We start from the raw sequence: 27,495 nt of genomic DNA, 5'->3' as shown, positions 1-27,495 counted from the left end.
GTTGTTATCAAAATAGAAACCGGCCAGGTATCTCCAAGTTGTTGTAACAATTTTTCAGGCAACTCAGTTAAAAAGCATTTGTTTACAGAAAGTAAAACCCTAATGCAGTCTATCAGAAATACAAACGGTAAAGCTAATGCTCAGCCAGGACGGTTGCACTCAGAGCTCTAGCAGAAATAAAATGTTTTGTAACTTTGAGATAGCACCCCATGTTGACTTTTCCAGCCTTGACATAATTTCTAGACTACTCTAGTCACGCTATAATAATAATTTCTCAACTTCTTTTCTATCCTCCCGCTATGATATCTTAAAATCCCAGGGCTTGAGCAATCATTGACATCAAAGCCTTTGATTCCACCTTTTATTTTCAGATCGTCCTACTACAAAGTTTTAGATGCAGATGAGCATACAACAAAATATGTTAATGCCTAGATGACTGCAGCTTTTTTGTAGCCATTAATTTTGTACTTAATAAATACCAAGTCAAACACTGTACTACTTTTATTAATCAAACACTTTTAGAGACAGATCTACAGCTTGACTCATTTTAATAGCAAATCTAATTTTGGGGATCAGAGCAGAACAAACTGCAGCCCTTTTTCTAAAAACGCTGACATTTGAGCAAACCTTTCCAAAGAATGCTTGCCTGATTGAGGACTGACATTTCCTTTCTCTAACTCACTTAACTAAAAAATAGGCATTCTGGCCAACTCCTACAGTACCCCAAGGCAGCTGTATATCACTTTCAGTTGCAACTTGTGAATACTTTCTTTTTCTTTCTGTCTCTTTATTTTGACATGCATATTATGTTAGCTGATTTCAATCATGTTGCATGAGTGGATGACATACCTTAAAAGATTAAGTTTTGCCACCTGGGACTATTCCAGAAATTCAGTGCTTTATAGCATCTCATACCCTTCTTCATCCTCTATGCGCCCGCATTATCAATAGTAGCTTTCTTTCCTATTTTATGCCTAACAACAAGTTGTTCGAGGCTGCAGCTGATACAAGTCAGCTTGAAGTGTCATTCCCCCCTCATTCCCATTACAGGACGGGCCCGCTCCATTGTGTACAACGCTCTGCTGCCATCTATTTGACACAAGCAATACAACACCGCGAACGCCGCGACCGGTTTTGCCTTCCCTTTCCCCAGCTTTCTCTTCCCCTGCAGCAGCTGTTAGAAGAAAACTATCAGGGAAGTTTTTGATCATTCCTCCCCGCTCACGCCCAGGTGCAGAAATCACTTCAGCAATTACTTTTGCACTTAAAAACAGCTACAATTACAGCAGAGATTTGGTTATTGGAAAGAAAAATAGAATTACATAATAAACCACTCTTCTCTCAAAAGGGAATCCGATTTAACAAGCTTCTTCCATTTATAACCTCAAACAAGACGCCAGTTCTAACGTTTGCTTTAAAGCAATCGTTTTAAATTTTGTAATTTAATTATGTAGCAACAGAGCTCATCGAGGGCTTGATTTCAACAGCTACCCAGACCTAACTGGGGCCATGGCATTGAACGAACATGGATTCACCAGCCATCCCCCTTCACTACACCAGACTTAAAATTCAGAAGTCAGTTAGGAAGTCAAATTATGGAGCCTTAAAGCAGAAACCACACACAAAGCATGAGATGAAGGAGGTGGTACTTTATCCATCATCGGGGTCACAAAGATAAACACCACTTCATTCATCACAGTGTTCAGCCTGCTTTGTATGCGACTGCACAACACAGGAACAGCGGCTAAAAAAAGTCCCTAACTTGCATTTGTAAAACATCATGCAAGAGACACCCACTGAAGCTGCAAAACACTCAAAAGGAATCTATAATCTTCAGTTACAGATTCATGACAGCGTACATTCTGCGTTTTAATTACCAAGCCTTATGGAAAAGTCCTGTTTCAGGGCTCAGTCTGGCCCTTTTCACATCCCCGATTAAGTATCAAATACTTCATTTTTTTTACATGGTTGCTTTCCTAATACACTTAAGTAACGTATTGGTGTAAATGTGCTTCAGCATTTACCCCGGAAATGATCCATATGAAAAAACAACAAAATGAAAGATTTTTAAAAAGGCAAAAACATAGGAAGTTATTCACACAAACTATAAATAAGGTCACTGTGATCCAAAAAGCATATGAACTCTTGTGTAGTTTTCTATAGAGGGGGAAAAAATACCCTACCTCAGAGCAAGGGCAGGGAGAAAAGGAGGGGTTTTGTTGAGGGAGGGAGGGGCAGGTAAGGAGAAAATGAGAGGTGGAATAGGAGGGCACAGAGGCAATACCAGCCTGCAGCAGAAGTCATGAGAGATCTTCTGTAGTATTAAAACACACTCATAAACATAATACCTTCATTTTCTCATTGGTATTGACATAAATAGTACTTGGTTTGGGGAGCAATTTGTTAATGCTTGTATTTGCTAATAAATACTAGTACCACTGAGTGCGTTATTCCATTATTCTTTTTATGTATTCATAACATTTGCAGCCATAATACATATATTTAACTATTAAAGTTAATCTGTTTAGTAAAATTAATAGTTCCACTAAATTCCTTAGTAACACTCTTTTTAAAATCTATTTAGCCTGACAATACAACTGCAATTACAAAGATTGTGTAAAGTTGCCATAAATATTTAGTAGACCAGGTGAAGAGACATACAAAATTCCAATTGCTAGCTATTACTGGAATTACCTTTCTTTCTAGGCCACACACAAAATCTGTTTGAACAGGTACTGCAAGTATTATATTTAAAAAATTGCCCAGAATAATTCAAGTGTAAAACTACCTAAAACCTGATTGCTTAAAAGGAATTAGATTACTTAAAGAGTTTAAGCTACACGCAGCAGAACAACACATATAAGCATTTGAAAGAAACACTTGAGAGGCTTATTCTGCCCTCTGGTGCACTCCATCCCACAAGGACACAGCATCACGCACAAAACCCAGGAAAGCATTCGAGCAACTCAGCCTGAAGTTAAAGCAGTTAAAGGGTGTGCTGAGCTACATTAAGACTCTTCAGCACCTTACAGGATCATACTCTGGATGATACCAGCACGAGCAAAAGCAGTAAAGCATTCTGCAGGACAGAAGGTAGCCCAGCTCATTTTTATTTCTTTGTATTTACGGCAAAGAGCCTAATTGCCCTGGCTAAGGACCAAGGCCCCATCATGTAAAGCACTGTGCAAATACAGAATTTGCTGGTTTGCATAACAATTTTCTAGCGAGGTTGTGTTCACAAGGCTGGTGTTACGAGCTGCCACCACCAGCAAACAGATGACAGGAGACAGACAGGTACCCAAGCACGCCACAGAACATGGCACCACAGGCCCATGCAGGGATCCTACGCTAATCAGAGGTACCCCAGGGCAGTAGGTTCTATATTTATAATCTCATTATAGTACAAATCAGGTTTGGAAACTCACTTTTTGGCTAATAAAATGAACTGCCATACATGCTAAATTAGAAGTAATTTGATATCATCTTGAGACAATAAAATATTCTATAAAGCATAACTATAAAATTCTCTAACTCTATAAAATTAAGGTCTGTTAGGCTTATTTTTGCCTACAAGTCTTGCTACATCTCTACAACAGAGTGCTGCTAGTATTCTTTACAATTAACTAGACTAGATCTTGTTACACTAAACAGCCAAACTGCTTGTTTTCTAAAACACACCAAAAAATCCATTAATTTTCTCAGAAACTGTGAGCTTGTGACATTCATAACAAGCTTAAAACCTATGCAATAATATAACAGCACAACAGTGCATACTGAACAATAAGAACCACGAGGTACAGTACATAAAACATTTATTATGCAAGCTGTAATGCACAATTCTAAGCCTTGTTTCTAATGCAATAGTGGAAAAGCTTTACAATTAATGCTTTGAATTATTTAGCCTGAAGTTTCATATAAGCAAGATTGTATCAAATTAAAAAAAAACTTTCGCCATGAGGAAGCATTGCAGGATTGGAACCAAACTGGGTAAGTACACAGTTAGCATGTAAGCACCTAAGTAGCATCATTAATATTACTGATTGGTATTTATGTGTGATAAAAAAAAATCCACACTACAAACTAACGGGGAACATTCCGATTTAACACATGGACTACAATACCAAAACACTTCTCCAGCACAAAAGAACTATTTTCAGAACTAGTCTACCAAATAGGCAATGGCAGCAATCACTAGAAGCTATTTTACTTCAGTGTTATTGAGATCATTAAAACTAAGCAAAACCAAATTGAAGTGTTTTCAAAATAAGGATCCTAATAGAGAGCTGTTCTGTAAGGAGGGCACATTCCCCAGTCTGGCTATTGAATGGCACGAGGACAGACCTTGAAAGAATCCCAGAACTCAACAACCAGGAGATTTCAGTTCTCGGTTCTGACTTAGTTCTGTGCTAAGTTATTTAAGCTTGTGCCTTGACTTTCCTCATAGCTAAGTACTCACCGGACACATGCAGTGGAAGTACCTTCTTCATATGAGACTGCCTCAGAGTGACACCATCCTCTCCCACACAGGCTTTCTCATAGATGATTTTCAAATATACTAACTGCATGGATAGAAAGGGGATGAGGGAAAGGGACTGCCCTTATAACATCACTGATAAAACCTGCAGGAGAAAATCAGCATAAAAAGGAAATGTATAAGAGGTGGAAGCATGGAAAGGCAACCCAGGAGGAATACAGAGACTGTTCAAGTAGGCAGGTACAGAGGTAGGAAAACCAAAGCCTACCTGGATTTGAATGTGGTCAGGGACATGAAGGGCAGCAAGAAGAGCTTCTACAGGTCTATCAGCAGCAAAAAGACGATCAGTGAAAATGTGGGCCTGCTGCTGAACAGGGCAGGAAACCTGGGGACAAAGGACACTGAAAAGGCTGAGGTATCCCACATCCTCTTCACCTCCGCCTTCACTAGTAAGGTTGACATTAAGAAATCACAGGTCCCTGAGACCCATGGTAGAAGGGGTACCTTACCCGTGGTAGAAGATGATCGGGGGAACATTTATACAAACCAGACACACACCATGGGACCTGGTGGGATGCATCCACAAGTGCTGAAGAAGTTGGCTGATGCCATTGCGAAGCCACTCTAGAAAGGTCATAGCAATCAGGGAAGGTTCCTAACAACTAGAAGAAAGGAGATGTCACTGCTGTCTTCAAGAAGGAGGATCCAGGGAACTACAGGCTGGTCAGCATCAGTGAAAGACCAGCCTCAACTACGGGCTGGTCAGCTGGTCAGTGAAATCATGCCTGACCAACCCGATAGACTGCTACGATGAGATGACTGGGTTGGTGAATGAAGGAAGAGTAGGCTAGATAAGTGGACAGTGAGCTGGACTGAAAACTGGCTGAACTGCTGGGCTCAGAGCGTTGTAATCAGTGGCACAAAGTCCAGCTGGAGCCCAGTTACTAATTGTGTACCCCAGGGGTACACAATTACCTTGACAATGGGACAGAGTGCATCCTTAGCACATCTGCAGATGATACAAAATTGGGAGGAGTGGCTGATAATGCCAGATAGGTATACTGTCCTTCAGAGGGACCTCAACAGGTTGGAGAAATGGGCAGAAGGGATTTTCCATGAAGTTCAACAAATGGAAGTGTAAAGTCCTGCAACTCCAAAGGAATGGCCCCATGCACCAGTGCATGCTGGGGGCTGACCAGCTGGGAAGGAGCTTGGCAGAAAAGGGCCTGGGGGTCCTGCTGGACACCAAGTTGACCAAGAACCAGCAAAGGTGGACAACAGCATCTTCAGCTGCATTAGGATAAGTGTCACCAGAAGGTCAAAGGAAGTGATCTTTTGCTTCTACAGTGCTGAGTGGTGAGACCACTGAATTCTGGGCTCTCAGTACAGACATAATGGACCCACAGAGGGCCACAAAGGGCTGAAGGATTGGAGCATCTGTCATATGAGGAGATGCTGAGAGAGCTGGGTTTGTTCAGCCTGAAGGCTCAGAGGGGGGATCTGACTGATGTGTATAAAAATACCTAATGGATGGTGGGAAGAGTAAAGATGACCGAGACAGACTCTTCCTCAGTGGTATCCAGTGACAGGAGGTGAGGCAATGGGCACAAACTGAAATACAGGAAATGCTATTTAAAAATATTTAAAAGTTTGTGGTGGTGGGTGTTGTTTTTTCACTGAGAGAGTGATGGAACAGCACAGGTGAGGGAACAGGTTGATCAAGATTGTGGAGTCTCCATCCTACTTAAGACTTGACTGGACAAGGTCCTTTGCAACCTGCTCTAGCTGACTCTGCTTTGAGTAAGGGGGTTGGACTAGACAGTCTCCAGAGGTCCCTTCTAACCTTCAACCATTCTGTGATTCTGTAAAATTATATGACGTAAACTTTTGCTTGTGTACTTCAAGTTTCCCTTCCCTGCAGCAATCCCACTTTCGCATCACCCAGCATGCAAGCTATAACTTCAGGATGCAGCAGAGACACAGGTGAGCACAGGTTTTTACATAAGTTGGAATTTTCCTCCATGGGCTCTGAAGACCTTGTTGCTATTTTTTTTGTTTCTTCATCTTCCCTGCTGCCACTTCACCCTCCATGCAGCATGAAAACAGACATAGTCACATTAACAGCCATGGAGTTGAAATCAATTAGTAGTTCATAACATGTTTGGTTCACAGCAATTAGGGGTCAGTATTTGATGCAGATAAAAACACAAAATAATCAGAAATAAGTAAGTTCTTTAATTTTGCCAGAATGGGGAAAGAGGAGACTAAAGGCCTCCCAAGACTGAGGACACTTTGGAGAGCACAAAAATATAGAAGGAAAAATGGAGGAGCTAGTGATAAAGCTGAATTCAATAGACAAGTGTAAAGAGATCCTCACTCAAGTGAGGGGTTATATGCTAACAGGCCCTTGATTTTTACATTTCACCTTTCAGCTAACAGTGGTAGGGTTTGCTTCTTCAAATTAATTCCTGCGTGACTCCAAACACCCATATGTCTGCAAGGACTTCAAACTAAATAGAACCTTAATATCCCCTAAAGAACATTAAAACCCTGTATACATCTTGCAAGGTGAAAAACCCCAAACTGAGCATTTACTGGCTTTTTTAAAATGTAGTTACACACAAGTAATGTTTTACTCTGCAATAATACGTCCATGTTGAATATGTAAGGAACAGCTATCACAGAAAAGTCAACCCATTATTTTCATATTTCATAAAACACATTTGCTATAAAATTTCTGGCAACAAATGCCAACAGTAAGTAGGCAAAATAACCTTCTACTACCCAATACAATTTAAAGAAGTAAACTGAGAAATTGTGGCTATCTGCACTACAGCCAAATTGGACTAGGCTTTTTAAATACATGACTACTAGGATAGCAATAGCCATAAAACTGGAGCCATGTCTTCAGTCCTATGTTTAACTGCTCAGTGCAACAAGTTTCAAGTGTTGAAAGCAAGAGATCTTTTTCTATGGTTACACTGCCTTTTTGCTTCAGAAATTTGTAAAAAAATATTTACCAGCTTTACCAGTTCAATACAACTCAAAACAAAAAAAAAAATCTTACAGCACAGTTAAATACTGATGAGATCACTTGTCCTTCAGAAAAAAATAGTTACAAATTCATATCTATGTGCGTGCATCTACTGAAACACTGTGCAAGAAGAGTCATTTATATCATTTTAGCCAACCTAGCATTTGGATTATTGATTTTCAAGACGTTCAACAAAGAGAGGGATATGAGTATAGAGTTACGGATAACAGAATTTAGATTAAGCCATCTGCATGCTACCTATACACAATAATAGATTATTATTTAGAATCAATACACCGTAAACAATCACTCCCTTGAAACCTAATTAAATGAAAACAAATCATGGTCAGCACACCGGATTCCCAAAGCACCAAAAGCCAAAGCAGCAGGACATATAAAGTCTGGATAGAGAAAATGAGGCTAAACTGTTTACTTAATAACTATGAAGTGAATGTGCTACTGTTTTCTGAACATCCAATGGAGAAGCTACAGTGTGGAGAGCTAATCCCCATTTCTCACCAAAACAGACAGGAATGCACACTGGATAATTTGTTCCTACTGATGATATCATTCTGTTAAGTTTACTGTTTTTAATAAGGAGTAAGTTTCAGTATTCTCTCACTTTCTCCCATGTACAAGACTAGATCAGCCTCTCAATGACCTACTTTATGAGTCATAGTCCTCACTTTATGATTCAGAAAAACGTCTTCTCTGACAGTATTTCCCAGACTACTGTGGGTTCATTCCAAGAACCGATTTCATCTTCATTGGTTTCCTACAGGAAACCAGACCAACTTCCTATTATTTTATTTTCCTTCATTTCAGCATGGCTCACGAACTAACTGGAAGTGAGAGTGATAGAAAACTTTATTCTGCATAAACACAAGCCAACATAAACACCACCAAAAAATACTGAAGACATCACTGGTTCAAAGTCACCAGAATGTGAAGCAAGCTAAGATTAGAAGTTCTTTTCCCTCCTTCCCCAAACATGATGCACACAGGCAAAAACAGTAAGTTTACATAATCAAAGTTTAATGGCAAGAGCTGTTCAGGTCTCTGGTGAAGACATTCACCCCTGCAGGTGGCCAAGTCCTACTCCCTCTTCTAACATTGGGAATTGTTTTAAAATGGTAAGCACTCTTGGACTGCTTTTAAGTCCTATTGATACCATAGTCAAGTCCCCCAGTCACCTCAGTCAACAGTCTTGGGGTGCCTAGGTTCTCTCCTCAACTGTGACAACAGAAGTATTACTGGAGATGCTAGGAAGCATAATAAGCACACACTGAAGAAGTCCATCTAGACTTCCAGTAGAACTTCTAACATCACCTAAGTATTGGCCTGCTGCATTCAGGCTAGCTTCTAAGAGAACCTTTTTGATGTCTCCTCATTATGCTTCAAGGTCCATTAGATGTCCAAAAGCCAAGACTCGGTGCCAGATCTGCATTGGCTCAAAATATTCATGCAGTGAGATACTTGAGGAATAAACTTTCCCAGAGCCCATGGCAGTGTCATGCAAGAAGCTATAGCAGCATCACCACCACCACCCCTTCATGCCCTCCCAGTGCTGTGATTTGAGCTGTTGGCAGCCACATGGAGATAGTTTGGGACTAGAACATTAGTACCATGCTAACACCACCTAAGAGACACAAGTAATTTCCATGGAGATTGTTATCCAAAGCACCAATTCAAGAAAAGAAATGCTGGAACATCTAGCTGTGGACTGCAAATACCCAGCAAGGTTTGCTGGCTCAGGTTTCACTCTGCAAAGCCGCAGTTAAATTGCCTTCTGGACCACAGCTGCCCTTGGACTTATGTAGCCTTGTTCATATACTGCTGTACCTGAGCTAATAAACCGAGCCAGACTCATGTTTCGCACAGAGCAAACTGAATAATTCAATCATGCAAGCAATTTAAAAGCAAAATTGTTCTCATTTCATCTCTATATTCTGCTGTTTGTCTTGTCAATAACTGCAGTCTTTCAACATGATTTCCTCTTGCTGGGTTTCAAGGCTTACAGACTGATAGGAACAACACATTGCTTTTTGTAGGAAGACTGACTTACAAAACTAAAGCCAAACTGATTTTCATGAGGCTTAAATGCTCCTTCAGTTCTCACCTCAAGAGAGGCCAGGGAATATTACCATTTAAGAATACTTTTACATTGCACACAATAAGGACAGGACATATGACTGACACACAACTTATTTTAATGACAATTTGCTACCTGGCCATCAGTTTCAGTTTGTAATCATGAAGTGAAGTATGAATGAGGTTTTTGCAAGTAAATAGAGGTCATGTGTTAGTAAACTGAGCTTTTCCATGATACAGCAATGTAGCTTAACATATGTAAAACACAAATTAAAGTTCTCCTCTCTATTATTAATTTTCTTTCCTTATGATGTAGCAGTACTTGCCAAGGTCACGTTACTCATTTTCAACAAGTCCTTTTTGTTTCAGTTTCTGTAACTTGATTTTTCCAACCAAAAACCCAGAGATGTTATAGTACTGCATGTAGTAGCAAAGCTGTTTTCTCTATTTGTAGGTCAATCTTTCCAAGAATACCACCTGCATGAAAACTGGTATAGGCAACGCTTTTCTAGAAGTGACATACTCAGATACACATACTGATGTTAAAGCAAATGGAATAATGTGGTTCTAAGCACTGTTTGGCCTAACAGCACTGCATAACTTCTCCCCTAGGACTGATCAGCAGCAAACTCTACAGCAAAAGGTGTTTCACATGGTAGGAAAATCAGACTTTTAAACCTGTGGATTTTGTTGACAATGACCATTTAACCTCTCTTATTCTGACATCTTAATATATATTCAGTAGCAAGACTCGTGCAGTAACTCAGCACCACAGCAAACACAACTATCTTGATTTAAGGCAGTGTTTACCTGTCAAACTCAGCAGTTGTTAAAATGGCTATAAGTGCTGCAGTCTAAAATAATCGAAGCAGTATACCACCACCAATGCACATTCACAATTCTCAGTGCTAGAAGCTACTCACCTTGACATGGCTCTGAGCTCCCAGGTTGTATATCTCAGTGGGTTTGACTTCATTAATGATCTTCACCAGGCAGGTGCTGTCCGTGAGATCCCCATAGTGTAGCTTCATGTCTTCAGAGTTTAAGAACACAGAGTTAATACACTTTAGTCCCAGAACAATATGGCATTCTTGGTCCAAATCCTATTCCAGGTTTAAAATCCAAGTAAACATTTACTGGAAAAAGTTAAGAAATCACCAGCTGAACAAGGTTTTGCTTGGGTTTTTTCCCTGCTTTCAGTACAAAATATATTTCCCTGCAGGAGTAATGAATACCATTTCAGATTCTCTTTTCAATAAACTGATTTGCCTAGCAACATTTATATCATTTGTTTAATAGTTTACACTTCATTAACCGAGGTTGTATAAGTTAGATCAATGTCATGCACAGAATTTCAGCCACAAAAACAAAAAAAGCATTATTTTAGTTTAGGCTTCCAATCATCCACTCACAAAGGTTTTTAATAACTTCTTAAGCATACATTGATAGCTTTCTCCTCCTTCCCAAAATGTTGCACATGTGTAAGTTCCTCACTGCGAATAATTTCACAACACAACAAAAATGCCTAAGGTACCTACAACATTAACATTTAGGTAACATTACAGTACAACCCACTGCATTCATTACTATTGTTTTTCCATTTAAAAAATGTAAATACACCCTGGAAAGGAACTTCAGAGAACATTGTAACAGTCGATGAAACATGCTTCATGATATCACACACCAAAATCTCAAATGTGGTTAGATATGTCAGTCACACAGCTGTTATTTGTCCTTTCCTGACTAACTTTCTAATTTATGTGCGAAAAAGTAGGTAAGAGCATGAAACCAGCTCCTTGTCAAAATTAAAAGAGCAGGTTGCAATGGCTTATCAACTTGTCCTTGGTTTCAGATCCTGACCTGTCACAAAATTATTCCAGAAGTGAAATTCATTCTGATAAAACAGGTCTCATTTTCCTCTTATTTAAAAAAAAAAAAAATTTAAAAAAATCACACCACCAGACTGCTATTCACATACCTGTTCAACAAAAAGAAAAATCTTGTTATAACTATGGATGAATTAGCTGTTTACATTTACTTGCCATATTTATATAGATTTTCATTTGATGTTTTTGACCTTAATAAATTTATGTTTACATTGCCCTATCTCCAGGAAAAAGAAGAAATTCCTATTTCAGTACAGTTTAGCGGTCTTCCCATTTGACAATGGTCACCACTTTTTTGGGGCTCTATCATCAACAGATATAATCAACTTGATTTTTTTTCTTTTTTTTTTTTTTTAAATCCTGAAACCAAGAAATACAAGATTTATTACAAGAGACTACCATATGAATCCACAGTACATTTTTTTTTAATGCTGTAGAGATATGTAAACTTTGTTTTTATTTAAGCTGGTTCGGGGTTTTTTTAATGTGTTTTTGGTGGTTGTTTGTGGTTTTTTTAACAGTTTAAGGCAGCAAGGAAGTAACAGACCATGCAGTTCTCAGGTGTTCAGCTTTGCACATTCCTATGTAACAGGCACTTGAGGCTCTTCAGGTTGATAAAGTGATACAGCCCAGCAGGTCACAGTATATTCTTGAAGCCTGCTTTTACATACACATTGCTTGAAAAGGACAGTTCTGAAGAGACTTCAAGACCCAGTGGAAGCTGTGGCTAACAGGTAAGGAAATGGTAATGCAACTTTTTTTTTTTTTTAAGAAAGAGATAGCTGTGATTAAATATGAGGGCTGGCAAGCAGATTATGACCCTTTTTGTGCATACACATCAATTATCCATGGTGTGGGCTGCCTTCATTCCTGCCACCAGTTCTATACAGGCTGTGCTGGAACACCACATTTCCACTTGTATGGAATGCAGCTGTCCTGCTTCCCAAATGAAATTCAATACATGAAACCAGTTCTGCCTGTAGGCCACAGCATGCACAAGATCCCAAATGGTTATAGGATAAAACTATTTGGATATTGGTGTTAACCTGCAATCCTGAAAACCGTTGGTGTCCACATCACCTTAACAACTGCTGCATTTTTCTTGCGACACTAAATAGAGACCAAGAGCAAGCACCACCTAACCAATTTCTCCGATGGCAGTTACCACCTTTTTCAGGACAACTCTGTGGGCTGGTGGGAGCAAGGAAGAACCCAAATGCATTACCCTTTCTGTACCAGAAAAGAAAGCTTCCCCTAGGCAACAGGGGGCCCTCTTCTTCCTCTGCTTACCTTGGCTGGGAGTTAAACAAAATCTCCCTGCCAGCTGAGCCAGCCTTTCAGAGAGGATGGAGCAGAGGACACTGTTACAAGAGGAGGTCCATGGAGCAGCAGCAGCTCTGTAGGAGCCTTAGGCTCTGAAAGAGCACTGGTTCCTCTCCAGCCTAAGCAGCAGCTGAGCAGGAAAGAGGTGCCACAGCCAGGCTCCCTCTTCCTACACCAAAGACCTCCAGTTCTGCCACCATCCCCAGGCCAGAGAGCAGTCTCAGAGCTTCCCAGGGGAAGGTGGGCTGCCAGCTGGGCTGAGCCAAGCATCAGAGATAGCCTCCCACAGTTACCTTAAATGTAAAGCTCTCAAAGGGGAATGCCCATTTTGGTCTACCATCAAGTCTTCAAAGCTTCTTGTCCAAATGGCTTTTTTGAAGGGGAGCAGGGCATGAGGCTCTGTTCATTTTCTGACCCATGAAAAAAAGGTCTTTCAAGAGTAACAGGCTAAGTGGAAAGACTTACTAGAAATGGGGTTTATTTGGTGCAAAGATTTATAAACACAGATCAAATGTCAAAACCTTTGGGTTTTAGTAATATTATCCAATCTAAAAACCTTCAGGAAACACTTGTTTTCCTTCTTGTTCTCCCTACATTTTTTTTTTTTATAAAGAGGTTCACGGTCTATGAAGATCATCATCTTGCAGCGTGTAATCAATTCCTCATGGGAAGAACACACAGGGCAAAGACAAAATTAGGGTTTGCTCACTTCAACCACTATTGCTTCTTTGCTTCCTCCAGTACTGCCTGGAAACCCATTGTTTCCAAACAGTTTCCATGGAGCAGCCTTTCCTGAGATTCCAAGTCCAACTCCTCCTCCTCCTCCCATTCATATGGCTGCATTCCTCGTTTAAAGGAAAATGAGATAAGAAGTGGGGAAAAACATTTAAGGCTTTCTTTTTCCTTTCTTCCATCCCTTTCCTTAAATGTTCATATACATATTTGTCACGATCTACATTGCCTTCTCAAATCACTTTTCATATTCACAAGATGGTCCTCACAACGCACAAGTTCCTGTTTGATTTCTTCTGCTTCATTTTACCTTGTGAGCCATGAATGTAAGTCATGGGAAACACAGTTCTCACATTGTCCTTGACAGAAGCACAGGTTTCAGTATTCTGCATGAAGATGTTTTATTCAATTTTACCCCTTTCTCAATCAGGTATTTTAAGGAGCAATGTACAGTAAGTAGCAACTATTCACAGCAAATACCACTGAATTCATGTCATAAATTAAATATTTTTTTTTAAATTACAAGCAAAGATCAAGTGAAATCTAAAAGTTTCATTATATATTACAATTTGATAAAATTAGGCTTTGTTTAACCATGGTGGGAAGCAGACTTCAAAAGACACGAGATTTATTTACAGCATGGAGATATTTAGTGTTAACAATACCTTAAATCGAACTATTTAGGACAGTGTCAGTCTGCACAACTCTACAAAATATGCATAGCATAGAGAACTATATGCTTGTTAAAATGCTCTGCTGAACTGGAGCTATGCAACATTTGAACTTCTTCTCATTAAGTGACTAGTTAACCTTCTTTAAGGTAAAACACTAACAATTTTTGCAAAGTGTACTCTAAAGATGATAATTTCAGCTTTCCAAATTATCATCGGTAACAGAGAAATACAGTAAATTGTCAGCAAATTTCCAAGAGCAATGCCTTTCCTTCAGGAAAAACAGGTAATCATGTCCTTGGGTGCAGCAATTCAGAAGGTTCAAAGATTCATTCTTCCTGTCATCAGTAAGAACTGATCATGTTTTATTCATGCTGTCATACAGGCTGTCCCCAAACTTTCACCTCCACTCCTGTCACTTCCACCTCCAGGCACTAAGAAGCTCATGAGGAAACAGAAGCGGAGTGCCTAAGAGAACTGCCTCAAAAAAACCCCATTTTACTCTTCTGATATCTCAGAGTTTTCAACCTCACATAGCTTTTTGCAGGCCCAGCCATTTTCTAATTGGTACTGCCTAGCTATGTGTGAACGCTGTCAGCATTTCTGCACAACAGAAAGTGCCTTCCTGGGCCCCGCTTGTATTTTCCCCACGTGGTAACTCACACACACAGGTGCATCTATACTTCGTGTCACATTTTCATCAGAGGAAAGTTGTCACTTTTCTGTCTGAGAGCAGCTAGCTAACACAAACAGAGAAAAGGGAAGCTTAACTATCAAGGGTTTTTGTTTGTTTGTTTTTGTTTTAAATAGCCAATCCTAAATCAAGCACAGCTTAAAAATAACTACTCATTAATAACATTTAGGTAGAGGAAACTGGGATTCCCTTCCTGCTCCCGGGGACCTTTCTCCACCAAACACACACCACAGACTGAAAAAAACAAAACAAAACAAAACCAAAATGACCTTAAATATAAACCAAAGGCTTACTTCCTTCAATGTGAGCCTGGGGGTTCTTATAGAGATGTTCAATCCGGCCTGTATTAAAAGAACTAGACCGACGAACGATGCCATGCACCTGGGTATTGAACAAGGAAAAAATACAAAAGGAAAGTGGTAAACATTAAGAGGAAAGTGTTCATCATCATCATCACTCTTTTCATATACATGGGCCAAACCCTTATACCAGGTAATCAGAGCTTGTCTCTATTCCTAAAGGCAGACAGTTACCCAAATCTTAACAAAATACTTGGAGATGAGCTCTGATGCTGTCATATTTATTTTAGTACCCTTAGGTGGTTTAATCTTCTCACTTGTTGACACTGCTAGCAGCCCAAGCATCATACACAGTACAGAAAACGCACTGAATTGCCCTAGAGCACCATCTCCTAGTGAGTGAGACTTGCTAACATCACTGGAGTTGGAGAAGCAATATATGAATCCCAAGATAGCCATTTCTCCTTGGTTGCAGAGAAGTCTTTCTGGAGCCAGAGATGATGGGCATGGAAACAGCAGCAGCAGGAGATGGGGCTAGGGAAAGGAGAGAGGGGGCAGAGAGGAGAGAAGGGAAGAAAAAGACAAGGCGAAAGAAGTGGCAGCAGCTGCAAGGCCCAAATATATTTCAGAAAACAGCTGTTATTCACTTTCTGGGGTGTTGGAAGAACAGCCAGAACAGTCAGTGCTGTTTTGTGGACCTCATGAGTCAGTGTTCTCCAGTGGGTTATGAGACACACAGGCAAGTCTAAGGCTGAAATGCAGGTTGGGAATTTCCTTTAGCCAGCCACGATAAATAAGTCAATGAAAAAAACCCACTGGTTCTGACTAACATTAAAGAAAAGCCCGTTTGTGTCTAATACATTAGAGAAATTGTTCAGTCACTGATCCCGTTTCCTCCTTATGTAAGATAGCCCCATGCCTGCTGCCAAAATTCACGTTAGCTTAGGTTACCAGCTGCAGAAGTGGTGCTTGCACAAGTGAAATCAAGCTTCAGCATCTGACTGTCCTCCACTTCTCCCTGCCCTTTATTTCTGAAAGTGATCCCTTACACTTTGATGCATCCTACACTTGGTTGGTTGGGCCATCGCTTTACTCTCACTTCATGTTAACTTGTACCTGCGAGAATATACCAGCAGGAACAGGCAGTGTTTGGTGTTTTGGTTTTGTTTTGTTTGGGGATTTTATTTTTTTTTTTTCCACATGTAACACAAGCTACAGTTATTGATACAGAAAACACTTTTTATTCCATTTTAAGTCCCAAAATTAACTGAGTAAAAACATATGCACAAACGCAGAGTAAGACCAGTTTGCTGCTTTAAGAATGACATTTTGGTGGCAAGATGTCTAATAATAGCTGAATAGCTTCATCTTTACAACTTGCAAGTCAAATTTATGACACCAATTTCCTTGCATAAAGTCTCTTGTGTGCCCAGCCACACAACACGCTCACAACGTACCTTGTTCTACAATTCAAACATGAAACTTTCTACAACTGAGTAAAATATTTGCTTTTGAGGATCAGTGGGGAACTGAGAAACATGGCCCCCCAAAAGAAATTTCCATCAAACAATGAATTTATGAAGATAAATTTTCAAAGTTATGTAGTTAAAAGCCCTATCAAAATAATTATTTATCGAATGTGTGGATGATTTATAGGGACATAAGGTTTACAGAGAAACACTTTCAAAAAAAGACACCTCCATAATAACTTCACTTTTTCAAGAGATGCTGGAAGTATTTTGAGTACTCAAATTGACATCTGTTTTGCTGAGTAAAAATCAGCCTTTGCAGTTTTAAAGCATCAAATTATTCTAAACGAAGCTAACTGAAGTGCTCTACAACTCTTCTAGCAAAATTAAATATTTTGGCTTAAAGTCCTGATGAGAGACTTCTTGAGCTCTCAATTATCTCTGAATGAAGTCATGCTGAAATTCAAGTTCACACGATTGACCAATAAGTCAGATCTTGCCAGCTCAAAGCCTGATGAAAGACTGTGCTTGCAAGAGCTTTGTGTCAGCTGAATGACTGTGACACCAACATTTGACCAATGAGATGTGCTAAATGCAATCACCCCAGGACTTCAAAAAGTTTCAGCAAACAAACAAATCCAGAGAGCCTGTTGCATCCAGCGATAACAAGAATACATGCAAACCCAGCTTTTTTCTTTGCTTTTTTCCTCCCACTCCTTTTTCTGGTATGCACATGCAGGAGAAAGAAAACCTGCCAAACGCTTAATCCATGACAGCAATATTACCGTAAAAAAACTGATGAAAGGTACCTTTGTCTGCATGGGACAGGTGGAAATGTAAACTTTGTGACAAGCCAAAATGTGTGCAAACTGGTTAATCTAGTTAAGAATGTAAGAGCAGTGGATTTTTCTCAATAGCGCTTGATCTTTAAATAGATTGAAATTTAAAAAAAGTCAAATGAACCACCTTCGTTAGGGAGGCAATCAGTTATCACATGTACTCTTGTGTTCAGTTATTCAGGAACAGAGGTCTCTAACCAGGAACACAGGAAAGAATTCCAACAAACAGATGGAGGGTTGAGGAACAGAAGAAAAAACCCTCTACCCAATTATTGTAACCTTTCTATTGTGGAAAGGGTTATATTTCATTTTAGCTGCAGTTAGCAGTTCCCAATTTCATTGTGGACTAGGAGAGAGCATGTGCTTTTGCCTTTAAAGTAGCAGAAGCAACCACAATGATATCTTTCTTCCCCAGATGGAATGGAGAAATAGTAAAAATAATCAATTTGCAACACCGGAAATCCAACACCAATAAGCAGATCAATCAACAAAGCAGGAGCAAGGATGGAATAAGCAGGGCAAGATTAAGCACGTGCAAAAGCATGGAAAGCACAGACTGGCTGAGAAGAGACTTCTCATTAAGCTATGAAGCAGTATCACAACAGAAGTAAAAAAATCCAATGTTAGAATGAGCATATAGCTTTTACTAAACACCCAGAAAATACTACATTGTGGGGAGATTAATTTGACTACCCCTTTCCTTCCATTATCATACATTTTGGAAGCATCTTTCATGACTAAGACAAACATTCTCACATATATGCCCGCAAAAGTTCAAAACCATCAAATCATACCGTAATAATGTGACTGTTGCTTTGCTGGGCCACAAAAAAAGATGATTTTGCCAGGGAAAATTATGCAGCAAGAAGTAAGCAATCAGACTCCCTTTATTTTAAGGAAAAGGTAAATGAAAATCATGTGCTAAGAAAGAATATAAGTAATCCAAGAGAAGGGGTGGAAAGTCACACTACCAAATTATATTTTTGGATTTGGGTTTTGTTTTTTTTTTTTTTTTTCTTTTTAAACAGAGAAAGCAAAATGCAAGGTTTTCATTGCTGAAGTATAACTGCCAAAATAAAAGGGCCTTTAGCGTGGGGGGGGGGAAGAGAACAAACAAGAGATTCTTATTCTTTTATGTGGTACATTGCCTCATAAATTATTCCCTAATTCCTTACAGTTTTGGCTCTCACAGGTCACTGCTTATCTGAGTTGGCGGGAAACATGCAAAGCAGCTATACCCTGAGGAGAAGAGGGAATCCACCAGTGGACACTAGATGATAAATAGTACAATAAGCTGGCATGATTACAGGCCATGTTGCACATTCCTCTCCGGAGTTTTGATTTGTTATCTAGGGCTGGAGTGGAAAACATACACAGAGAAGGACAGAAGCAGAGGAAGCCAGAGCTGCAGCATCCAAATGACTCCATCAGCCCACAGCTGGTCACCGAGTCACTCACCTCGTAGCCTTTTTCCAGCAGGAACTCAGCCAAGTACGATCCATCCTGGGAAGAGTAAGATGTAGGAAAATGTTAGAAACACAGTGAAGAGGCCTGGGAGAGTTGGACTGGTTAAGGTCTCAAAAAAAGGAAGAAAAAAAAATTTGCAGTGAGTTGACCAGGTAACAAGCATATACTTTGATTTCTCCATATTTATACACTGACCTAAAAATACTGTAGGCGCTTTTTGGTTAACTTTAGATTAAGCAGTATATTTTAAGACAACTTGCTTACAAATGCTGGTTCAGATCTCCCGTCTCTTGAATCTCTTCCCAAGTTCCATTATAAAGTGCCTGGGGACTTCTTTCCAAAATATCCTAACCACAGTTATTGAATTTGATCTATTTTGGAGATAGGGAAGGAAAAACATTCTAGAAAAATTGGTGCAAGCTTGGCATACTCTGCAAACTGATATGCCTCTGGAGCACTGTGTCATGCTCGTGTCTCCCTTGCACGTGCGCTCCTTCCACAAGCCTTCTGAAGGCAGCAATAATTCTGCCTGCCTGACCAATTGAATTTTCAAAAACATCCCTAGTACACCCTATATTTATACTACAGAATACAAGTCATTTTCACATTTTACGTATCACTGAGGGTTGAGAGTTTGTGTTGGGTTTTGGTTTGTTTTTTTTTTTTTCTTCCTTTTAAATCCTTGTCAAACTTTAATTATTAAACTCCTCAAAAGCAAATACTTCAAAACACATGCTAGCACATGTTTTCCTGAAATAAGATGATCTTCCTGGCATCACTATTGCCAGGATTACCAAATACAATACATCATATTATCCTTATAAATGTGTACACACCACCACAAACCCAGCAAAGTTTACCCCTCCAGAAGAGTGCTCACTAACCAATTCAGTGAATATTACCCATGCCCAAAGAGTCTGCATCTTTTCACTGTCTTTTTGAACTGGTTGTTCCTTTAATATGCGAGGGTATTCCACCAGTCTATTGACTTGCTACGGAAAGACCATAAAAACATGAGATACCACCTATGCTTACATGCTTAAACTCTGTTACATGGCTCTGCCGTGATCATGGCCAGAGACATTTAAGAGCAGAACTAAACAGATGCCTCTTTGGTCCTCTTTTTGAAGCATGTTTCTCCAGAGGAAAGCCTCTCTCAGAGAGCCTCAGATGAAATGAACTTTTCTTGTCTCATAGACAGCCTAAGGAGAATAACATACTGAAGTAAGAAACCTGAGATGCACTAGGAGGCCCTAGAGCAGCAGGACTGCCAGTGGAAACTGCTTGCTACACCGATGGCAAAATCGTGCGTAGGTCTACGCAAAATGGCGTGGTGCAGCGTACAAGGGGCATGTTGCTGTATGTTTAAAACTGCAGAATTAGAAAAAATGAGTGACTTTATGGTATAAATGTTTCATAAATTCTTACACAGTCTAGAAGAGCTTGAAACCAAGAAAGATAGTCTCAGCTTACATACTTCTCCCACTACATATATATGATGTCTGTGTTCACATGACTTTACAGAGCCATAACCCAACAGCCCTCCGTCTATGACACCAGCTGATCTAGAACATGACAAACCACATGTGCCATGGCATCACTGGAACAGTATATATTTCTGTACATCAAATGAAAACAACAAGACCCTATCGAAAGGAGAAATTCAAAGAATATGCAATGGAAACTCTGGAGAAACATGGGGGCAAAGCGGAGGATGACAGCTACCTTTAACATAGTTATCATCTTTTTCATTAGTAATTCCTCCAGGATTTAGCAGGGGTGGATCAGAGGGAAGAAAACTTCCCAATTCTCCTTGGTTGCTCAGTCCACTAGAATAAATAATTATATAAAATAAAAAGGAGGTGTAAGTGGAAGACCCAGAGAGTGCAAAGGAGATGAAAAAAGAAAGGCTGTGATTACTTAGGAAGTTGATGGGAAACAGACTTGACTAGGATTGAACCCTGTCAATAAGGTCTTGTTCTTCTCACCCAGGCCATTGCTCAAACTTTCCAGTCGCCCTGGAACATTTTGAACCAGCAGTGGCACTCGCTTCCTCTGCGCTTCCTTTCCAGGCCTATCAAGTGATAGGGCAGGGCTTTACAATGAGTGGGAAACAGGCAGTAAGTGTGAAAGCTACTGGTTTCTGGCTCTAGCACAGCACAGCTGATTTACTGTCTGGTAATTGCACACAATGCAGATTCATGCTGTCCTGCACTGCGATACCATATCACACACAGCCCCAGGTTTCACGTTTCCCTTCCTTTTCTTTTCAGTACAGCAGCTGTCAATGTGAACAGCAATCAGAACAGCAATCAAAGTGTCAAAGAGTTTGCAGCTTGTAAGGATAGTACAGCTTCCATCTTTTCCTAATGAGATCAAGGAGTAAATAATATTAAGTAACACTATTAAGTGATTTAAACCTTTATCCATAGGAGACTACATTATGCATATAAATTGTATTATCAAAGCTATTGATTTCCATTTATACTACAAACAGAGCTTTCAAGATTCAGGAGTCGCTAAACCAGGAAAGAAATATTAGAGGAACAAGGTGTTTAGCAACAAATCTCAATTATTGTTAGGGTTCGCAGATTTTACTTTAAGCCACATGCTGCCAACCATATCCATTCCTGGTTTGCATCCGAGTAGGAATGGACCAGCATGAAGCGCATGACTTGGTCCGATCCATGAAGTTGGGGACTGGGGTGCAGGGCCTTCCCTTTTGTAAGAAATGCTTATAATCACCTTGATCCTATTTCGCTGAGTGTTTTACCCCAAGACTATCAGTCTAAATCACGTCCTCCTTAATACTGAAAAAAAACCAATACCAGCTTAGGTGACAGTGAGCACATGCAACCAGCAAGGCATTAGTACGCCCAGAGCCCAGTCTGGTTGCTGAGGTACCCTACTCCCCAAAGTCAACCACAAAAGGAAGGTGAAAAACCACGGTCTATACAGATTAGAGTGCTTGGTTACTGTGTTCCCTCCACTGGGCAATATGCTATTCTACTTTAGAAGCGTTGTCACATTTGAGAGCTTACTTTTGCTAATGTAAAGTACCCAGCTATTGCTATTCAGTTTATAGCAGATCAACAAAACCTCAGAAGACAGAAGTAGGTCCTTTTGTCTGTGGCCAAAACATCAGTCTTAAAACACCCTACAAACTGCCTTTAAGTAGGATTGCAATGAGACATGGCTCTGCACAGATATGTCAGACCAGCTTGAATGGTCAAAGCAGTTTAACATGACTGATTAAATAAACTACCTCAGTTAAGACAGTTCCTCATGAGTACACTCTGACATATCAGACTCGAAGAATCACTACGCTGCCTTCAGCCAAATAGTAGTTTGAAAGCACATACAAAGACACATACAAAGAATGATACTTCAGCTGGCTTCCAAGATACAGCAGCAGGTTTCCAACTGCAGCTGCCTTACATGTCTGTAAAATTCCCAGACAAAAGAAAACAGTCACATAAACTAGAGTGAGACAACGTTAGGATGCAATATTTTATATTTAATACAGTAGTTAACGTCAAGAACTTCAATAAGCTTTGACACACAATCAAAGAAAACCTTTTCCAATGGAGTGAAGAAATTGAGACTTAAACAAGAGTTAGACAGTGCTTTGCCACAAACACCTAGAATAAAAAAAAGTATCAAGTTTGACTTGATCCATAAGCAAAGAATAGGATCATTTATACAGAAAACTGAAAACAAGTGGAATTAAAATAGCCTGTTTAACAATCCAAATCTCAGTTTGCACTGTTCTACACAGGGAAATTCCATTTGCAATGGTCTCATTTTGGATTTATATTGACACATTCAGAGAAAGCTGTAAAAGCAACCCCAAATGCAAGACATCTTCATCCTCTTCCTTTGATATGGCCAGTTCCAACATCCTTCCACAGAGCTCCTGGATTCAAGAACTAGATTACATCCTACCTGAGTGTTTGCAATCTGGAGAAGGCAACTCCCTCCTCCCCACAGCTCTTCTCTACTAATAAAGAGGAGTGGAAGAAAGTACTAGATGGATGAAAAACCAAGGGAAAAGAGACCAATAGGAAGAGGAATAGGGTTCTTTTTATTACTAATCCTAGAACTCCAGGAGAAGTATATAGAGTGCTTTTTCAGGAGGGAAAAGGAATTAAAAACCTAACACAAGTGATGCAAGTGTATTATAACCATAACACAGAGGAGAAAGGGCTCCCATTGCAGGGGGATAGTATAAACATTTGAGAAGAAATATCCCCACAGTATGGTGGTAAAAATTACATTCCCTACAAACATGCTATGTTAGGAAATCCCAAAGCCATGCAAAGGATTGTGAGAAATCCTGCTGCAAGATCCCTAAAGAAACTGTCCACCAACAGCCCAGCTCTCTACTTTCTGAAACAACGGAGCTGCCAATATCAACCAGACTCCCAAACCTGACTCCCAGCCACAAGAGACACGGTCACTCAAAAAGCACCACTTCATCTGATAACACAGCAGGGAAGAGAACATGACTACTGTGCCATCTCCCATACTCCTCGTGCCTGCCCATTTGCAAATGGATTAGCAATAAAGCCTGAGAACATAAAAATGCAACACACCTACTGTCAGATGGACTGTTCGAGGGAGGTCTTGGTTTTTTGATATTTCTACAATGGGCGTGTATGATGAAATATCTGTCCATTTGCTACATGCTTATAGTTCTGCTCTGTACTTGCATGTGTCACAAATACCAAGCTTTCAGACTCCATTATTCCTTCTGAAAAAAGTGCCATCACATGAAAGACCAAAGTTGGTTATACTTACAAAATTAAAAATTGAGTAAGGCTAGTGCCACGCCCTTAGGAATAACACTACAAAGGTGAGTTCATGGAAGTTCAAACTATAGATGATGTCAATTACCAAGGTCATTCATAGCGGTTCTAAATTCCTTTTGAACTACAAACTATAGCTGTACTCTGCTCAAGTTAAATTTTGATAGGTTCAGTTAACCTGTTTGGGGGACAGTGTGTGGAGAGAAGAGGCACACATTCAGCCATAGGACATGGTTTTTATTTCTTAAAGGGATCTTTCTGCAGTAACATCACCAACAGTGCACTGTCACCATTTTTATTTAGCCTTGTTTAAAAGAATAATCTATACTTCCATTAAAATATGCAGAACCAATGCCACTAGTAGCCTTGCACAATAAATTGTTGCTTCATCAAATTTTAAACTTTTGCATAGCTATATGCTAATGCTATTTCAGTGACTTATTAAGCTGGAGTATGATGACAGATCCTTTGGAGCAGGGAACACACACCACTCTAAAGCAACAACTAAATAATTTTAATAACAATCCATAACAACAACTATTCATTTGTTTGTAGCACTCCAAAACAGCCTTCCTTCAAAAAAAAAAAATCCAAGACAGTAATACAGTGTAATGTTATTTTTGCCAAAAAATGCATACTTCTAATCATTTCCAGTGATTTACGGAGGAAATCAGTAATTTTTTGCAGCTACTATAAACAGAACAGTGCTGCAGTTTGTCTCAAGTCTTCAAGGCAATACTCGAAGTAAAGCATTAAAGTGTTCATAAAAAATTCTCCATACTGAAAAAGGAAGAATTATGAACTCTGAAGTATTGAACTGATTTATTAAAGCTGCCACCCTCCAAATGCAGTAGTTATTTTGCTATTTTGATTTGTATTCTGGCCAAGTAAGAATAGGAAAACAAGTGTCCTTTTGTTCCTGTGGTCAAAAGAAAAAAATCAAAAGGCAATAAATGTTAAAAAAAAATCTTTATTTGTTTTAAAACATTCCTCATTTAATTGAAGGGTTTTTGTAACGCATTAATTGCAGTACAACAAAAAAATTAAGTAGGAGAAAAAGTTATCATTAGCAACAACAAAAACATTCTAATTACATTACTCTGTTCTTTTCCAATTAAGAGTTGTTCAAAAGTAAAAGAAAAGCAAAGTTGCTTTGGAAAAGTGAATCACCCTGTTATTTCCTAGTCTGAGCTCCATCTGACCTCACACACTATTCCACTGGTAAACTATTAAATTATATTAAGAGCTGCAACTGCAGTTACGGACAACAGCAACAAGTTTTTCTTCCTTCCTCCCTCCAGTTATCTTTATCCAAAACAACATTATTCACATCATCAATATTTATAGCTATTCTACTGCGAACCTCAGCACAGACATTTCATCTAAAGAACAGACCTCTGCACTACTCTAAAGCCAACACGAACAGAATAAACTTGTGTAATTCAAATTTGCTCCTTACCATTAGGAGAGGCACACACTTGTGAGTTTTGGCTTAACTTAAGCCAACAACAGTAAGGTATGTCAATTCAATATTGCTGATTTTTTTAAAGTGTTGATATTTAAAAGTATAAAATCTTCAGTCTAAAACACATATGATATTCTACAATAATCAAACAGCTTGTGTCTATCACACAAAAACCCCCAACATCTCAGCTTGGGAAAAACAAGTTACACCATCAAAACGAGTATACTAAGGATTTTTCCTGATTGCAGGAACCTGTGACACTTAATGTGTTATTTCCAAATACGCTTACCACAAATTTCCCAGTGACAACAGTCAAGTGCTTGATAGCTTTTTAGAAAAAATTAAAAATCATGCCCCTAAACTCTCAGGCTGTGTGCTCAAACATTCAGATACTCAAAATAACTGCTAGTTTTCAGATGTGTCCGACGAACTATTTTTATAAAGAGGAAAAGTGTCAGTAGAGAGGCCTTTTGAAGATTTTAAAGAACAAGCTTTTTCTGAATGCATATTATAAGCCATAATACATTACTTTTCCCTTCAAATATGAATGTCTGCAGTATATTAATATAAAACAAACCAGTTACGAACTCTGAATTTGAGAAACCTAGCTATATTTTTCTGTCTCACTAGTGAAACCACAGGGATTGGAGGAATGTGTCTATAAACATGGAAATGCAAATCATATGGACAACAGTCCACAAGAAAATTAAAACCTCTACTTATAGTGTTTGTAATGGGAAATCCATAACAGTTTTAAAACCCACAAGATGATTGTTTTGCCCATCCCTATTTCCTCCTGCTTTCAAAAAAGCTACTGGTATCAGATGGTCTTTCACCTTTCCAAAATAGTAACAGCAGCTCCCATCAGCAGCAGCTCTGAGCATTTTGGCCCATCCTCGAGTACTCGGACTAACCCATCAGCCCCATTAGGTGACTAACGCTGCTGCAGCCGACTCGGGGGGGAAACCCCTCCATCTGCAACAAACGCAAACTAACCCAAACTCTACCCACTGGAAACCCAAACACACAGAACCTAGTTGCACAGAGCAAAGAAACCAGGAAACCCAGGACTAAGCTGTAGGACACACTCTCAGAAGAGTAATTTTGACCTCAAAATTCGAAAGTTCAAAGTTGTCACAGTAACAAACCATAAAGGCCAGAAATGGTTTTGGAAGAAATATAGCATCTGTTACGTGTAAGACAGATGAGTAATTTTATGAAGTGACACCAGGAGGAAAATATGAAATCTTAGCATGCCATCTTTACCTTTAACATCCTACAGAGAAAAACCTAAGCAAAAGCAGTAACATGGCTATTACTGTAACTGGGTAGGCCACCTGAACTTATGACCATAGCTCAGCACACATCCTACCAAAAATAATGGACCCACCTCACTCTCAGACAGAGCTACATGTATTTTTTTTGCTGCTGCAGCCGCCTACTACAGCTGCTGAGGTTAAAGCTGCTTTCACCGTTGTAGCGCCAGCCTCTCACACTGATGCTCAGCAGGCTTTCTACCACTGCTGCTCACTGCCTGAGTTTGTCCTACTTTACATTTACCCCAAGACATTGTTTCCTAACAGGGTGCAAGGTCAGGTATTTGAGAGAAACCAAAATAAACATCGCACTTGCTATCTTGTTTGCATGAGACCACAGCCTAATGAAGGAGAGGTAAATGAGTGCAGACAGGGAAAACACGGAAAAAGGTTTTTATTTCATTCTTCTGTACTCGGCTTTACATATGGACATAGCAATTTAGTCTGAAATACAATTTATTTACAGAGAAACACAAAACCAGAAAGAAAGCATGTTCCAATTGGAGTAGAGAAGCAGTGCACAGTAAGACAACTTTTATTTTCTTAAATGTTTGCATGGTTAGAAATTTGAAAATGCAGTCAGGAATGCTTGATTGGTATGTCGGAGCTTTAGCAGCTCTCAGTCTTGCAATATTTAGTTGAGTGGAAGAAAAGCACTGATCCTGCAATGATATGGTCTGCAAGTCATGGGAGCAACCACTCTGCTTCCCAGACATTTGAAGTTCTAGGACAAGACAGCTTGTGTTGCCACTGATCATTACTCTGTTAAGGTATTGCCTCTCCTAGTCAGCATGGTGGGAGTCCAGTTTTTACTGGTCTGGCATCTACTGAAGCACAAACAGATTTTTCAGGGATTCTGCTTGTTTATGCAATTCCCACCTTTTCATTTCAAGGTTCTCACACTTCCCAATAACAGAGGTCTTAAAA

General features: G+C 39.5%; 1 protein-coding gene across 2 annotated transcripts in view; it reads right to left on the bottom strand.

Annotated features, from left to right (window-relative positions):
- The window catches only part of GMDS (GDP-mannose 4,6-dehydratase), a 429,522-nt gene that overhangs the window by 340,239 nt on the left and 61,788 nt on the right, over positions 1-27,495 (bottom strand). For both annotated transcript variants that reach the window (XM_072853190.1, XM_072853191.1), the window contains 3 exons: positions 18,971-19,015; positions 15,199-15,286; positions 10,523-10,632 (listed from right to left, as the gene is read on the bottom strand). In XM_072853190.1, the coding sequence (XP_072709291.1) occupies positions 10,523-10,632; positions 15,199-15,286; positions 18,971-19,015 (243 nt within the window). The remainder of the gene's footprint in view (positions 1-10,522; positions 10,633-15,198; positions 15,287-18,970; positions 19,016-27,495) is intronic.

This window comes from Ciconia boyciana, chromosome 2 (genome assembly GCF_034638445.1).
Source record: "Ciconia boyciana chromosome 2, ASM3463844v1, whole genome shotgun sequence".
In the NCBI taxonomy this organism is placed as follows: Eukaryota; Metazoa; Chordata; class Aves; order Ciconiiformes; family Ciconiidae; genus Ciconia; species Ciconia boyciana.
This window is presented reverse-complemented; position numbering and strand designations above follow the sequence as displayed.